This window comes from Pagrus major, chromosome 10, assembly GCF_040436345.1.
Source record: "Pagrus major chromosome 10, Pma_NU_1.0".
Classification (NCBI taxonomy): Eukaryota; Metazoa; Chordata; class Actinopteri; order Spariformes; family Sparidae; genus Pagrus; species Pagrus major.
In genome coordinates this window covers 17,478,970-17,496,151 of record NC_133224.1, presented here as the reverse complement: position 1 = coordinate 17,496,151, position 17,182 = coordinate 17,478,970, and the positions used below count along the sequence as shown (strand labels likewise).

Sequence of the window (17,182 nt, the reverse complement as noted above, 5' to 3'; positions counted from 1 at the left end):
CTGGTTTAACTCATCCGGGCTAACATGTTTGCCATCCACCTAACTTGGTTCTTCTTTTTTATTTTCTATTGACATATTTTAATGATCAATAAACATAAATCAGTACCCCAAACCCACTTAAACATACACTCACATGTGCTCATACACACACACACATCCAGGAGTAGGGATACAAGTAACTTAGAAGTTCAAAGTGTCAAAAAACTCAAAGTAGTACATCACCCACGTGATTGTTAAAATCCTTTTAAACTTCATTTCAAATTATTCTGACAGTTTGTGAGGCATCATTTAAAAACTTAATCATATGAAATGTTGCATCGTATACATTCAGATTAAAACCACCAATTTAAGCCTGAATTGAGTTGTATTCATAATAATAAGGAATCATGATTCATTATTCAAGTATTTCAAAATAAGAAGTCAGTTCCTCTTGATAACTTGGTGTTCAGAGAACCTTGTCAGCTGGATGAGAGTTGAACAGGAGCGACTTAGCCTGACCAATAAAGCCATGTTTGAAGAACAGGGCTCAGGCTTTTGTCAAATGAAGCTAATCCAATTGCACTCACACTAAAGAGCAGTGCTCTAGTGAGGTCACCTCAGTCAATATGTTCATACAATTGACTGTTTCCAGTAACCACAAACACACAGCTTGTTAGAACCATCCATTTATTGACAGTCAGATCTATAAAGATATATTATGAACATGCACAGGCATGAATTCCCTTTACTGGTCCAGTAGTTCAATCCTCTGTATCTGTCTTGTACAAGTGTGCAGCATGTTTTGGGTCAAACTAAGTATTTATGTCACATCATGCCAGAGAAAACACAACAGGATGACATGTTGGTGCTTTCAAGGCATCGCCCCGAGATCACTCTGGTTCAGTTTATTAGATTACCACAAGGGGGCAGACAGCAGCTGGTATTTACAGTCAATCCAATATGATGTGAACACAACAGGAATCTTTTAAACTGGGTTTCATTATTACTGAATATTATTAATGTAATTAGGCTGAATTAGGCCTGTGAACTAGCCATATCTCATCAGTGAACGTTTATCTACATTCTTTATACAAACACAAAAAGCAGAGAGGAAGTTAACTATAACAATTGAAATTTTCTGAATCTTGGTTGGAAATATAACATTAGGGTCCCGGTGTTAAATCACTGCAACGTGAGCCTGACCTCTTCATCTCCATAACTGAAGCTGCATTCACATTCTGAAGGAAATATCGTTAATACTAGCTTCCAACTGAAAACAAAGTGTTCAGATTTAAGTTTGCATCAACTGAATTTGAACTGTGGGATTGGCAGCAAGTACACATAGTAAGCCTTTCACTCAGATATGAATGCATGTGTGCCAAAGCTGCAGACAATTCCCACTAGATGTGAAGGCAGCATGTGTCATGTTTTTCTAAAAAATGAGCTACTTTTAAGTTTTAGTCCCACCAATTTATTATGGCCCCCACTAGCAGGACTCAGCCCTTGGTTCATTTGAAACAGCAGCAACACAAATGTTCTCCATTTAATGTACATGACACATCATACAATAACTCATGAAACTCTTCATTTCACAGAATCAGTACATAGAAAACCCACAAATACTAAGCATAAAATGAAGGCTTAACAAACATTTAAGCAAAATAAAAGAAAACCCTTTGTTGATCATGGGGTTAAAACAAAGAACTCTCAAAAAAATCCCAACAAACTGAAATAATTGGTCAATGGCACATTGGTAACAATGACTAAAAATCCAAAAGTATCTGAAATAGTTAGGAAGCCAATACAATACTAATTCAATACTAAACAATAGAATTAGTCTGCATTTTCAGTGCCCTTTACTTTTTTTTTTGTTCTTTTAAACAAAATGACTTTAATTTCCACATCTGATTCAATTGTTTTTTTAAATGGCTTACAACAACAGCGTCTCTACACTGATCCATTTCGAAACAAAACCATAGCTGCCAGTTGTCCTTGGGAGAAGTTAAAGATTCAATGTAAACTGAGGTCAAGCTACTTCTTGTATTGAGCCTGAACAGTTGCATCATAGCGTCGGTACCAGCCTGTGTCAAGTGAAGAATGTTGTCGTACTCATATAACCTGTTAGCATGGCCTCTAGCATGTTATCAACAAATATAACATCTGATCTGGTGCTGTGCCAGCTCCATTTCCTGTCAGTAAGTAGTGTCCTGTGACCTCAGTGTCACAGAACAGGTCGTTCAAGTTTTCAGTAAAGGAAGTGCAGTCTTTTGACCAATAGATTGCAGTAGTAGCCTTGATGACAGTAGTAGCCTTGATGACAGTAGTAGCCTTGATGACAGTAGTAGCCTGGTGCAGGTTTGTATCGGTGAAGCAAAACTAAAATAGGCTACGTGGTCGAATTATGCGAGAACTGTTCCCGATTGCTCCGTTCAGCCTCGCCCATGAGGCATCGAACTTCCATTGGTAATTGACAGTACAATAATACAAGTATTTTTTTTAGTTTGTTCTACTTCTGTAACACAGAGCCATTTCATTAAAAAATACAAAATCATTATTGAAAGAAATATACATCAAACATACCTACTGTAATCAGTCTAACAATAAGTAGATTCACTGTAATCATTCAAACCCTCAATCAAATCATTAAAAGCCAAACACGTGTCATATAAACATAGCTCAACTGTGGCAAAATACTTCTATCATACAAAGTCTTTCCTGACTGCAGCATATGGAAATTAATTCAGCCTTTCTAAGGTGTCCCTTTATCTACACACAATCAGCTGAGGAGAATGCCCCAACACTACTTACAGCAAACCTAAAGTAAACATAAATAAACCTAGAAATAAACACACAACAGTCAACATAAAAAATCCAACATAGATCAATCCTATGAAAATCCTACTGATTCTATGTACAGAGAGTAATCTTTCTAACTGGTTTCTTCAGGTAGGCAGCAGGAAACATGAACAGTATCTCCCTTATTCCTACTTTCAAAGGGAACCTCGTCACTCATTTGTAAAACTTCACGAGCTGTGTTTTTACAGCATCACACAGGGTCCTGGGTTGTCTAGGGTTAGGGTTAGGGCAGACATATGATAAAGCATTTATCATATTCCTCCTTCCTCCAGGTATGTGTGAACATATTCTACAGTGTCTATGCAGTGCTGCACTGTATGTGTGTGTGACTAGACCAGAGCCCTGAGAGGGAAGGACAGGGCGGCTCCTATGGACAGACCCAGGGCTAAGAAGAAGGTCATCAGGGCTCCTGCAGTCTCTGCGTCCTTAGGCTCCACCAACCTGATGAGAGAGCAGGTGGGACAGAAGCTCAGCTGTGGATTTTTTAGTCAAAGATCACATCTTTATTAAGTCTCAGCTTAACAATTAACTGCAAATCACATACTTGAAATCATAATGTTCATTGCTCCAAAACATATTAAGCCAGTAGTCACAGTTAACTTCACTGCACTTCATAAATCAACTAGCTGAGACTTGAAACTTATATAAGAGCGCCGATTCATCACAATGAACATTCAGCCACCTTAGTATTTGTGTCAATCTTAGTCTTTGTTGCCAAGGTGATCAAGCTGGTACATGGGATGATTTTGAACACACCTTATCAGTGCGTTCAATAACACTCAGAGATTCCAGAGTGGACTACTGCTTTGTATGGTTTTCATGAGCTATAAAATATTTCAGTTATAATCTTTGTGATCTTAGTGACATCAAACTCCTTTTACGTTCTTGCCCTTCGTCTACAGTAGTTTTTATTGTTAAGGTGGAGTCTGTCCCAGGATTTAAATAGCTAATTAAGAGGCATTCAAAACACAGGCTTTTATTGTGAAACAGCCACAGGAAACGTATTCATAATTGAGGTAACAGCAGGTGTTTAAAAAAATCCCAGATTGACTTTGTCTTGTTGTGTAGATGCATTTTTGATAAACAGCAGATTAGTTTTAAATATGTGGAGTGAGCGAGTTATAGAACAAGAAGCAGCCACAGTAGGCTGGTAGTTAGCCGTTTTGCTAATTTGAATAGTTTTTGGCTACAACATGTTGATTGTATGAAACAGTCTGAATGTCTCATCATGACACAGCACAGTGCTGCTTGTTCACTTGCTGATTGTGAAAGAGCTTATTTATTGAGGTTCTGCTGGCCTTCTCTAATTGGTGGGTTTATCCTGGGTAAGATTTTTTTAATATGGTGCTGGTGCTGTTTTGACTCATAGACCTTCATAAGGCAAAGTTAATTAGTCTCTGACCAAAATGCTAGCCTCTGAAAAGTCTGTAGACTTCAATCTCCTATGCAACCAAGAGTACTTAGATTATATACTATATAACTATATATCAGATCAAATTGGGTGATAAACAATAGGCAAAACATGATGTCCTCAGAACAGCAGTAATAGGTGGTATACTACTAAAATCAACTGCAACCAAAAGATTTACACTTCACTATTACTGACGCAGGTTATTATGTCACATCTATTCAGTGATAAACTTGTTTGTACTCACTGTGGTGCGTAGGACATGGAAAGGCAGACAAAGTAGCCACTGGACAGAGAGAAGAGAGCCATGATGACAGTGAAAACAGCATCATGGGAGAAGTAGACGGGCAGGTAGGAGCGACTCTGGACATTACAGAACATCAGCAGAGGGATGAACACCACCCTGGAGACAACAAGCACTGGGAACAGACGAGACTCTTTACGAGGCTGCAGAGGAGACAGGAAAGACACACAGAGGCAATGAGGGGGGTGAAAAAAATAAGTTTCATTATTTAGAAAAGGGTACAGCATGTGGATATATTAAAAAAAAGGACTACCTTGAATAATTAGGATTTCTTTGTGATAACACAAGTACACAACTCACAAAATTATAGAACAAAGGTTGTTTTTACACATTTTTATGCATAGTTGTTACATTTCATATCTTCAATGCTGTAACGGACAGTAATGAGCTTCCATATTATCAGGAAAACAAAGCAGAATAAAAAACATTTATGCTACAATTATTCTAATATTTCAATATTTTATTTGCTATTTTTTTTAACCTACAAACCTATTCATATTATACAAGAACAGATTTCACTCTGGTCACAACTGGAACAAAAGGGTCAGAAGTAGACGTGTAGACAGAAGACAGAGACAGACTCTTTTCCATATATGAAAATTACATTTTAATATAGCTGTGGAAATCCAAACCCAAACTGTATTTCATGTCAAAAAACTAATTTAGCCACTGAATTAAAAGAAGTTGTATGAAGTTGATACAGACTTTTACATCAGGAAGTGATATACACCAAATTAAAAATGCATTAATGCAGAATTTTAATCTTGTAACTGTTGGGTCCATACACAGAATTAATACTGTATGTGCCGGTTATCGGCTTTCCAGGAGTCGTAAATTCAACAAAACCAATTACTGGAGGCCATCAACACGGAGCAGATAATTGCTGTAATAAGTATGTAGGTCTGGACAGGGACAATAATACTGTACAGTGACCAGTTATGATAAATATCTCTAATGAAATCAACAAATCATCCAAAAATTCTTAGTGGCAGCAAAGTGAATGGAAGAGAAACATTGCTCTCCTATGTAGACATGATGCGACCAGACACTCACCCAGCGTATCAACGTGGTGATGGTCCGTCCGAGCCAGTCGTTGATGTTGAAAGTCAAGAAGCAGCACACTGAGATAAAGAAGCGCTCTGAGGAGAACACACAAGGGCATTGAGAGTTTACACAAGAGAAGTAATGTCTGTATGTGTGTATAGCCTGTTAAGTGTATGTTAAATGAAGCAGAGATCTAATTTGATCATTGAAGGGAGGGAAGGTCATACCCCATTTTTGAGAGAATATTGTTTTGACATCTGCAGTGACAGCTGGGAAGACGGACAGAGTGACTGTGAACACGAATGTCACGCAGAACGCCATCACCCAGATCTGACAATGAAAAAGTTGGGGTTTCAAAAAACATAATATAGAACACCTTTTTTCTCATGTTAAAGTGAACTATTTTAGTGATTTAGTAGTTTGAGAGTGAAGCATCAAACCTTTTTGAAGACCTCTATGACCGAGGCCTTGGCTTGCCCACTCTCGTCCTGCTCCAGTGGCAGGAAGGCGCGCTTGGTCCCGTCTTCACTGGTCTCCACCTCGGCCTCAGCTGGACTGCCACCAGCTGAGCCGTTAATATGGCCGTTCAGCTTGCCGTTCTCCACTGTGCTGCTCTCTGCAATTACAAGTATACATAATACTTCACACTGGTCTTTTTCAATATAAAAAATATTGTTTGAAGGAAATATTTCAAATATGACCTATGGTTTAGTAAATGACTTAAATTAATTCAACTCTTTGAGCCTTTTGACATTCATAGAAAACACCATGAGAGTTGGAGTCTGTGTCTAACAGGCTGTCTTTGTCTGGGCTAATTGGATAAATACAGGGTCAACTTGCTTAACGAGATAATGTTCCACTGAATAGATTTGATTCAACCAGATGGAAAAGGACCGAATCGTGTACTCGTTGGAAAAGCAAACAGATGTTCTCTCTGTCAGATAAATGTTAGATCATTTAAATTCTACTAGTGTTAAAGAGATTGAACTTTGTTGAATCCCACCTTTCAGCAGCTCGTCTGTGGTGCCTGCCTCATACTTGTTTTTGTTCAGATGATACTGGGCAAACTCCTGCAAGGAAACCACACAAAATAATTAGACCTTACAGCTGAAACGCAGGAAGGAAATAAATATAAACATTAATTGTACTGTTTCCTGTTCCTGTTCAGATAAAGATCAGGTTTAGTGGGATTCAAAAAAACGTGTTCAACATCTTTCTTGACTAAGCACCAGGTTACGCTCAGATTCGTGGATAGAAATCTCTGGCAAACATTAAGAACATTTAATCGCCTGGTCGCACTTGCAGCTCCATTCCACAGACGCACCAGGCCGTTTCGCCCGACAGGCTTTTCCAAGGTGTTTTTGAAGCGGCCTCGCCTGTAGAGACGAGTCTCAGTGCGATCAGGGCCTAACTCAAAAGTTAACACGTACTTCAAATTCAGTTCAGTTCTCTGCTTGCTTACAGTCAGATGAGGCAATTTAACACCCGTTTCACATTTGAGGATTTGATTACAAAAACTTTGACAATTTGCTAACACTGCATATTAACTCCCACTTCATTTAGCAAACATCATTTTAAAAAGCCTGATTTCGTATTGACTGATTTAATTATCTAAATTCTCTCTAAATTCACTGTCAATAAACGGTGTGTGATCAGAAACAGTAGCATCTGTGTGACCCTAGTTTGGGTGAGATAAAAAGGGTTGTGGATAATGTAGTCGTGCAGAGCTGACTGACCAGACGGGAGAGCAGCAGGTAGCTGAAGAGTGTAAGCAGCGTCCCCACACATGGTGTGATGAAGTAACCCAACGCTGCTGACTCAGAGTCTGCATCACCTGAGTGACAAACACACAGGTTAGCTGAACAGGAATTCCTGGATTGAGACATACAAGATAAATGAAAGCCCGACATGAGCCGTGTGTTTGAAATGGAGCAGAGTGTGTTGTGTGGTGGGTGGCGTCATGTTGATTTGAATAGCTCGACATCCATTTTGAATGTTCTCTGTTACTAGGCAACTGGGAATTAGGCATCCAGCTGTGTTTCATGTGTATGTGGGTGGCTTACTGCCTATGGCTATCAGCATGGCGATGGCAGCGAAGGTCCCAGCGAGGCCCTGGCCACTCATGAAGACGGCACTGTATTTCTGGGGCAGTAGACCCACCAGGCCAAACAGACTGCCCTGCAGCACAGCGCCAAACGCTGAGGAGAGGAAGCATCATTCAGTTTAATAACGTTCACCACTCTTTTACTTGTAGACACATGCGCAGTCTGACTGACTTACAGTTGATGAACCAGATAGTAGCCATTGTGACAGAGAAGAAGCGGTCTTCCCCCATAGGCACTTTGACAATCACTGCTGTGAGGATGAAGAGCAGCAGGATAAAAACCAGGCTACCTGCGATGCGGATTGCCTCCGATATCCTGAGATAAGAACCACAAACATCAAGGAACAGGCTCAACATCAAGCTGGATAAGATACACAGTCACACACACTGTAAATGTCCAATAATATTAAGATTCACTACTTTCACTGAACTAACTTTATGGGAAAAATGACATCCTTCTGTGTAAGGAGGAACAAAAACCTCAAATACAGCTTTGAATAAACTTTGAATACAATTTGAATAAACCAAACTAAACTGTCACTGACCTCTGGTAAAGGAAGGAGTTGAGCAGGGTGAACAGCAGCAGGGGCAGCTGGGATAGCAGGGTCATCCAATTGTTGAAGTAGTATTCCTTGCGGACCACCGATGTACCGTTGCTCGCTTCTGTTTCTGTGTTTAGGCGATCTTGGAAATACTGCAAAGACGGAGGAAAACAAGACAGATGTCGGATTATCACTGCCAAATGATCCTTCCAACACACACACACACACACACACAATTACTCTGTGGTTCTCCTCAGCTCAACTATTTGTTTTAGTGCTTTCCAGTTCATTGTTTTGTTTTTTAAGGCCAACACAGCTTTAAATTGTTTTGGTTCATTATCACTGCGCTCGACAACCGCATTTCAAGACACAGCTTGCAGACGTTTTAAGGTCGAAAGTTCTGTTAAACCCACTGTATACTACAGTATCTGCCCAGTACCACACAGCAGAAAGTTAGCAACTAGCTAGAGTACATAGTGAGGTATTTAGCAGTGATAGAGTCTGTGATTTCCCTCAGTTGTTGGTAGAAACCCAACCAGAGCTCAAAGATAGTGGATATTGGACTTGCAGTCATCAGGAAGCCAGACACACAACTCCAAATTAATGCTACTGATGCTCCTGATATGTTAAAGGGCTGCAACTAACTAATATTTCTATTGTGGATTAATCCGTTGATTATTTTCTCTATTAATTGATTAGTTGTTAGGTCCATGAAATGTCAGTGAATGGTGAAAAATGTTCGGTGTTTGTCAAAGCCCAAGATGTTGTCATTAAATGTTTTGTCCACAACCCAAAGATATTCAGTTTACTTCCATAGAGGAGGAGAGAAGCCAGAAAATATTTACATTTAACAAGCTGGAATGAGAGATTTTTTACTTTTTTTCTTCAAAAATTAATCAAACAGATCGATTATCAAATAGTTGACGATTAATAGTTACCACCTAATCGACTAATTCTTGCATCTCTAACACGCTGCTTTGCTACCACAATAACAAGTTTATGAGTTATTAATTTTGGGTTAACAGCTTGTTCCACTGGCACCAAGAAGCTAAAAAACAAAAGACCTCCATAAATGCAGCTTTATGACAACCTCTGGTATTGTATCCTCATACATGCTACAATGATAATCTTATATGCAATTAAACAGTAATAAAATAATCCAGACTTGTAATGTTCTTGTAAATAAAGGCAATAAAGGCAGACGATGAGCTATTGTAGGGAGTCGGTGCACTGAAGATCAAAGTTGCAAAGGGCAATAATACTTTTATGACTAATGCTCCATTAACAGCCAGGAAACAATAACATACAATGGCACACAGCAGTGACCTTTGATCAACATGAAGCCACATTTTCCCAACATCCAACTGATAAGACAGAGGTGCAAATGAGTTTAGTAAAGAGGATATCACAATGCTATAATACTGCTCTCATTTGATTTGTTGCTTGAGACTGATTTGTCAGGCTGCTTGTCACAGCTTCATCCTTTATCAGTAAGCCGCTGAAAATAGCTCTGACTGTGAGGTGGCAATGCTTTCAGCAGGAATCAAAGTGCTCATGAGGCATCAGAGATGCAAGTAACATGTATGTGAAAAGAGGCTTCACCCAGACACGTGAACATGTGGGTACACGTGCGGTGATTCACATGGTTACCCAAAGTCATATGATAGACTGTGTGGTGGACTATGGGGTCATGACATTCTAACACCCTACACTCAGAGTGCATAACACAAATCACTTAAACCACTTGCTACAAAATACCAATTTGACTAATCCAATCCATCATGTACATTACATACTAAAGTATTTCAAGTTATTTTCTATATTATATAAACAGCATATTTGTCCATAAGACCACTGTCAGCATGTGATTCTTTAAGATGTTTAATTAATGAACCACTGGAACAACAACTTCCTTGCTGAAAAAAGGCTTTTATGCAGATCTGACTGGGAAAATGATGATATCTTACAATCTTATTGACTGAGTCTATTGGTTTATGAGACAGAGAAAAATCAGCCCGACCGTCTTTGAGGGATTAAGTAATTGCCATGTTTTTACCAATGAGGCAGTCATGAAGAAATTCCATGGTAGCAGCGTTCCCAGGCCCAGAATGAAGAAAATGATCCCCACTAAGCAGCCCCTGTAGATGGGGGGAAAAAAAGGTGTTATTTGACAAATGTCTTACAGTAAACAACAAAATGCTGCCTACCCAAAACTGAATAAACCATTAAGATTTTTACATCATCAAACCCTGTTCTTTGTGCCATTTATGGCCTGCATGTTTTCAGCAAAAGCAATTTAATGTATCTACATACTATAATTACCTCTTTGTACTTCAGTTTTTATTGATAGTGGATGGTAGTTTGTTATCAAAAATGAACACCAGTTTCTCCTGTTTGTTGTAGCTTGATTAAACTGCATTTGTCGATAAACACCAGTAACCACAGGTGTCAGCAAATCAAACAGGACTGAACAGTAAGGATTACTTTAAGCACATATTATCAAGGGAATTTGAACTTTTTTCTTTTAGATTTTAAATCCTGTAAATATGCATTTAAAATTAATTCAAGAAAATTAAAAGCTTTAAATTGTTACATTGTTGCCCGTCAACAACAGCACACTTTAAAAAAAACCACACAGACTCTGTGGTCAAGAGTTAAAAATCTCTGAGGAAGTGTGGTCGAGAGCAAACCGTGGGAAGTGAGAGTCTCTTGTTTCTGATTTGAACTCACCGGTCCTGAGGAGCATCTCTTCGTTCCTTCATCCTGATGTAGGAAGCTCTGGTGAAACTGCGAGGGCAGCAGGAAAGAAGAAAGGTCAGCGACATCTCCAAAGATTACAGAGCAAATAGTGTGTTTTCCATACACTCCGCTGCCAAAGTCTCACTACTTAGAGATGGAGGAATCCATTTACATTCTAGCAAGGGGCCGCGAGGAGCTTGCAAGAGGCTGTCCAAAAGTGTCTCCCCAAAGGACTCCTTCAGTACAGACTAGGTTTGATGTGTGTCTGGAACTCATGGTATGGATAATTAGGTCTTTAATCCTCGACTTCTGGTACATTACACAAACGTTCAGGTATTGGATTTATAGCTTATCTCAAAATTCTGAAATCTCACTTTATAATTGCGAGGACTGGGAGACAAAATATTATACAATATGATAGGTTTGACTATTGATACTTTGACACAAGGACATTTTTGATAAATAATCAACAGTATTGTGGATATAATTACTAAGTGAGTAAGGAGAGTATGAGAAAAAGTAGAACTGTCTGGTAAATTCAGACAGTTAAATTACTGTAATACAGCCTTTTAAGACGATATGTAGTTTCATATGACAATAACTATATGATATTGATACAATTTCCCAGTCCTAATCAGAATTAACTTAAATCTCTAACAACAATAACAGAAGTACATGAATCCAAGCAAATGACCTGACTAAGTGCAGCTTGAGTGTTTGCCGTTTTACCACTGGAACCAGCACCCTGAGGCTGGGAACAAACTCAATCCTATTTTAACGGGTACATTAGTCAAGAATCCACACAGAGTCCACTCCCTGTGTACACTCTAACAGTGCAGTACATTGTTGGAGAAGAAAACCAAACCCGGATACTCACCAACAGGACTGAAAACGTACTGACCCACTCCCTGTCGGAGCTATTTCCTCTATTCACAGCATTGCCACAGACAGCATATGATATAGCTGCTCTGCTTGTTTCAACTTGTTGGGAGGATCAGGGTAGACGCATAATAGAGACTCACATTTATCCTAATTTGGGAGCCACTAGTTCCAAAAATACAGCTATTAAAAACACTTCACAAATCTTACATAAATTCAAATATCGGGGAAAAAAATAACTGTGTGTTTTGCAGCTGTGGAGGAGGATGTGGCCTCTGACCAAGTCTTTTTTTCCCACTGACTCCAACATTTCTTGCACTAAGGTTTGTGGTTGCCATTATGTCCACTTCCTTATTCTTGCCAATCAACAGCTCCTCTTTCCTACAAACAAAAGCAGGTGTAACACCGACACAAAGACAGCTGTGTCATTCTCACAGGGCGCGAATAGAGCACATACTGTAAAAATCACACAATCCAGTTGAGTAAACGCCTTGACACACAATAACATGTCCTTCATTTTCCATGGAACACAGGGTGTGTACACATGGTACCACCTATGATAATTAAGTTAATAATAAAGTTTGTTTTGTTATTCAGCTTGGTCAAACGTCACTACAGTCTAACCAGAAAGCATGTTTTGGCCAGTGGAGCAGAACTAATTAGATCTAGCTAGTAAATCATGGACGAAGACAAAGAGATGTGGACATACAGGTCACAAAAACTGAGCTTGTGTTTTATTTCAGCATATGAGATCGAATGGGGGTGGATAAGGCTCTGGTGTTCACATACAGTTACAGTGCTTGGTGACAATTCAATTAGAACTGACTGCCTGCTGCTTCAAAGCTCTCCTTCAAAGCTTAGTTCCTGATTAACATGACAGGAAAACAGCATGAGATAAACCAAGAGAATTCATATCACATGTACACTCTGTACAGGCAGTGATGTGGACAAAAACATATTGCATTTAACCTAATTGACGTCGAACAGAAAGTAACCAGTCAAATAAGTGGCAGGGGTTTGGTTCCTGTGTGTTTATTTTAGGTCGTGATTGTTCGACAATATACTTTTCAGATGAATTGTAGCGATCCCAGTATTTAAGGTCATTACTCCTGTTTCCAAACTTCACATAACTTCATTGACTAGCAGATGCATGATACATAAACAAACCAATAGAGTAATGTAGCTGGCTATGCTGATAGGACAAATCACTTGAAATGGTCATTTTCTGGCTGGAACTAACAATTGTTTTCATTACTGGTAATTATGCACATCATTTTTTATGATTCAATTATAATTGTTTAATCTATAAAACGCTGATCATTATTTTCCAGAACCCAAAATAACGACTTCAAATTTCTTCTTTTGTCCAACCAACAGTCTAAAACCCAAGACAGCACTTTATAAATGACAATAAAAAGCAGCAGATCTTTAAGAAACTGGAACCAGCTAATGGTGATCATTTATTTTTGACCAGATCACCCACCTCCACTTCTAATAGAAAGGACTCAGTCAAACAACTTGCAGGGGTTTGGTTTCTGTATGTTCTCAACAAAGATGCACTGAAGTAGACACAGCAAACATCCCCCCAGGGTCGTCCAAGGTCAGGGCTCAGAACAGACATAACAAAGTCACAGTTTTTCCTCGCTGTGTCAACAGGAATGTCAGCTGGTGTGATCTCGCTGAGAGCCTGAGTAAAGCTACTTAAAAAAATACCAGAAGCGTCCAGTCTTTCTTCTTCAGAAGTGTCTGCTGCTTTTCTTTGTCATTTATGATAGAAAATCCAGAGTTGGGTTTTGGACTGTTGGTTGGACAAAAGATGTGATTAAAGGCTCAGGGAATTTGTGATGAGCATTTTTCACAATTTAAAGACTAAACAATTAATCTTGAAAAAATCAGCAGATTAATCATTAGTGTCAGCCCCATTGGTCACTTAATTATAACTGAGAACATTTTGCAACGTTAAAGTGTCTAATGGGAGAAAATACTGTGAGTAAGGAGAAAACAATGTGAAACAGCATAAATGTTGCAAAACTTTAGAAGAACTCCACTGATTTTACACAGGGGGCTTTAACATTCTGGTCATTTTCTCTATCTTCTTTATTGCCAAGGTCTTTCCACCCCCTGTTTCAGTGACACAATGTACAGCGCAGACAGGATAAGTGGCCTCATTGTTTCATGTGAAAGACACTTCCTACGTAATTGAGACAAACAATGCAAAATGTGACAAACATTTTTATGTTCTGAATGAATACATTTGCCTTTATAGTCAAACCATTACACACATTCAGATGTCCATCCACTTCAAATCCAACAGCCCTATAGAGACATTTGCACAAAGAAACTTTACCATGGGGAAGAGTTGAAATGATGGTTTAGGGAGATTTGTCAGCATATTTGAGCTGCTGTGAGAGTACCACTCCTTTGCAGACACTGTTTGTCTAGCCTGGGGGCTCCTAAGAAGGCACTTAGGAGTGAGACGATGACAACACGTGGAGGGTAAACAGCTGTTAAAATACAAGGCTGAAAATGACTTGGCTCTGGTGGTCCAGGATGGGAAATTCACTTTTTAAAATTGTGAACATCTACCAGTCAGTGGCAGATAAATGTTTAAATTCACCAACCACTCAATGGTTCATCATTATTTTGTGCCACTTTCATATTTTAACAGCATATGTCTTGTAGCTGCTGGTAGTAATTTGTGTGTTTGTGTTTCGTTTAATTTAGGAAAAACCCTCGTTCCTCTCCAGACAGCTAAACACTTAAGTCCGATCTTGCTCAATCTACTCCTATTTATAATTTTTTCAAAGTGCACTCATCAATTAAGCAAAAAACACACGCAACTACAGAAATCAATATGTCTAGGTTGGGACCTTCTACTGACAGTACCAAACTGTACCCTTCATATAAAAATGCAGGGGGAAACTAATGCAATCAGACCGCAGAAAGCAATTATACACACTAAATTATCTTCTGTGATCGCCACACACCCTTAGATTTTATCACAACTTCGACACCAACAGGCAGCTTGTGAGCTGACAAGTGAGTTCAAGCTAAACACAGGTTGTTGTATCAGAATTGTTAAAGATATTTTTAAAAATCCAGTAAAAACAGCCATTGTTCATTCAGTGGTTGAGGAAGGTTAACAGAAAGTAGACATACAATTAAAATGTAATTTCAGTTCATAACAAATAATGAAAAATACATATTTTTAGCTGTAGTGCTATTTATCCATTGATATTGTTTTGGTGGGGGTTGCTGAGTTTTGGAGATATCAGCTGCTGGGATGTCTGCCCTCTCTTGAATATAAGGGAACTAGATGCCACTTGGCTTGTGGTACTCAAAGCGCCAGAAAAAATACATTTGAAAAAACTCAACAGACCTGGTTACTCAAGATAATTCACAGACCTTGTTGTGAGCAATTTCATGTAGGACCCATTGTCTTTCTACCAAACTACACTCCAACCTTATCACTGCACAGAAGCCTGCACCTTCTCCTGAAAGAGAGGGTTACACTCATGAAAGTGTGGGTTGTAAACATCAACAGTGACCACCTCAGATGAGCTATAATGCTTGCTCTCGTGCTTCCTTCTGCGCGATAGTATAGGAAGGAAATATTAGACTGAGTTTCCATGATTTCTGGAAAGAGACATTGCTGTTGAGTATTTTGAAGGTATTGTTTTTTGGAGCTTTGAGCACCACAAACCGAGTGCCATCTAGGTCCATTATACTGAGGAGAAGGCAGACATCTCCGCATCTGATATCTCCCAAACTCGTTAACTCGCACCAAAACAATCTAGATTTATAAAACAGCACTGCATGTAAAGGGCAAAATATGTATTTTTAATTTAGGAGACAACCACCCCTTTAAAACCTTTCAGACTTCAGCTTGGTAACTAGGAGTTAGTTGGATTGTTATATGCTGCTTTTGTTCCTGGTAATAGCAGCTGCTCACATTACCCATTACGCCTTAAAAAGGTTTCAGACAAACCCTGGCGGGCTTCTGTTTCACTACTGAGTCATAGCAGATTAGTAGATCCTTACAATAATCTAGTCTGAGTCACAACGTCCATGTGTTCACCAGGTGACAGGGGCAATGTAGCCATCAACATCAGGATAAAATACAATATATGAGGAATTAATCTTTACCAGATTATGAAAATTAAATAAACAAAGTGCTTGAGGTTTATCAATACACCTGCAATGTAGTGCAAGTGTATTGTTGTTGGTTTGTTACAGTCATTTCTCTCACTCAATACTATACTACACTGTAACTAGGAACTTTATGAGCACAACACACAGCTGTGGTTCAACATCATGGCTAAATTTGAATTGAGGAATCACATTCAAACAAGAAACCCTGTAAAATAGTGTATTTATAAAGCAATTGACGATACAACATGGGTACAATGAACACAGATAACGATACACCTGCTTCTTTCTGTAAAGAAGCAAAAGCACCGAAGACAAACAAACTGCATTAAATGGAAAAAGTAGGCTAATGACACATTCACTCTGGTGCTGTCATTGTATTTTAACTACGTTTTCAACACGGCAGCTCAGACTCATTTTAAGTGCACGTTAGGAAGAGGAAACCAGAGCCTCCTCTTTTCATCACCCGGTCGAGCCTGAAGTTAACACCGCTACTTTCTAAAAAAAAAAAAAAAACAAACGTCGAAAATGACCTTTCAACAAAAAAAGACAGTGTTGCTAAAACCAACACTGTCCTCTGTTATCATTACGTTAGGTCAGTGCTAGCTAACGTGACTTACCTTGGAATAAAACGTTGGTCTTCGTCACTGTATTTTCATAGTGTCTCCACCGTATGTTCAAGCACTTGCGATATCCAAACGGTCCAAAAAATGACTCAATGCGAGATTAATTAGCAGCTATGTGTATTCGTCGTCCACACGTGGCTGCAATTTAAATGGCCACGGTTATAAAGCTCGGTGAGCAAATTTCTACGTAGCACAGCAAAGCTACAACAGGTTACATCGCGCGAGCACTTCCGGTGTCACATTTTACACCCCCCGTCTGTTTGTTTGGTCTTGGCGGGAATTTGACAGCAGGCAGGTGGTCAGGACTGCCCCCATCTTGTCATGTGTCACTGTCATATATTCAACTTATTTCATTTTATTATGAATTATGTTATTTAGGGACACTGGAACTTTCTGTTGCCCGAGGGGGAAAAAAATACATGTAACAGTTTGTGCAGGCAGTTTCAACTGTATGTAACTTAATGTGACTTCATATGGTAAATAAATTGGTTAATCAGTTGCATTTCCAACCATGAGTGTACATGTGCTCCAGTATTACAGTTGTGATCATGT

General features: G+C 39.0%; 1 protein-coding gene across 1 annotated transcript; it reads right to left on the bottom strand.

Moving 5' to 3' along the window:
* Positions 1 to 649: 649 nt before the first annotated feature.
* On the bottom strand, positions 650 to 16,867 carry LOC141003649 (equilibrative nucleoside transporter 2-like). Its single transcript, XM_073475058.1, has 13 exons — positions 16,625 to 16,867; positions 10,968 to 11,024; positions 10,294 to 10,375; positions 8,241 to 8,389; positions 7,872 to 8,011; positions 7,655 to 7,789; positions 7,328 to 7,425; positions 6,595 to 6,661; positions 6,032 to 6,207; positions 5,819 to 5,921; positions 5,601 to 5,686; positions 4,491 to 4,690; positions 650 to 3,276 (listed from the first exon to the last, which is right to left on the bottom strand). The coding sequence occupies exons 2-13, from the start codon at positions 10,997 to 10,999 to the stop codon at positions 3,165 to 3,167; spliced, it is 1,380 nt and encodes a 459-aa protein (XP_073331159.1). The 5' UTR covers positions 11,000 to 11,024; positions 16,625 to 16,867; the 3' UTR covers positions 650 to 3,164.
* Between the last annotated feature and the right edge of the window lie 315 nt (positions 16,868 to 17,182).

Coding starts and splice junctions, on each gene's coding strand:
- LOC141003649 (XM_073475058.1), bottom strand. CDS start 10,999: ATGAAGGAACGAAGAGATGCTCCTCAGGACCG. Junction 10,376..10,967: donor AGAGATGCTCCTCAGGACCG/GTGAGTTCAAAT, acceptor CCCCATCTACAG/GGGCTGCTTAGTGGGGATCA. Junction 7,426..7,654: donor CATGCTGATAGCCATAGGCA/GTAAGCCACCCA, acceptor TTTGTCACTCAG/GTGATGCAGACTCTGAGTCA.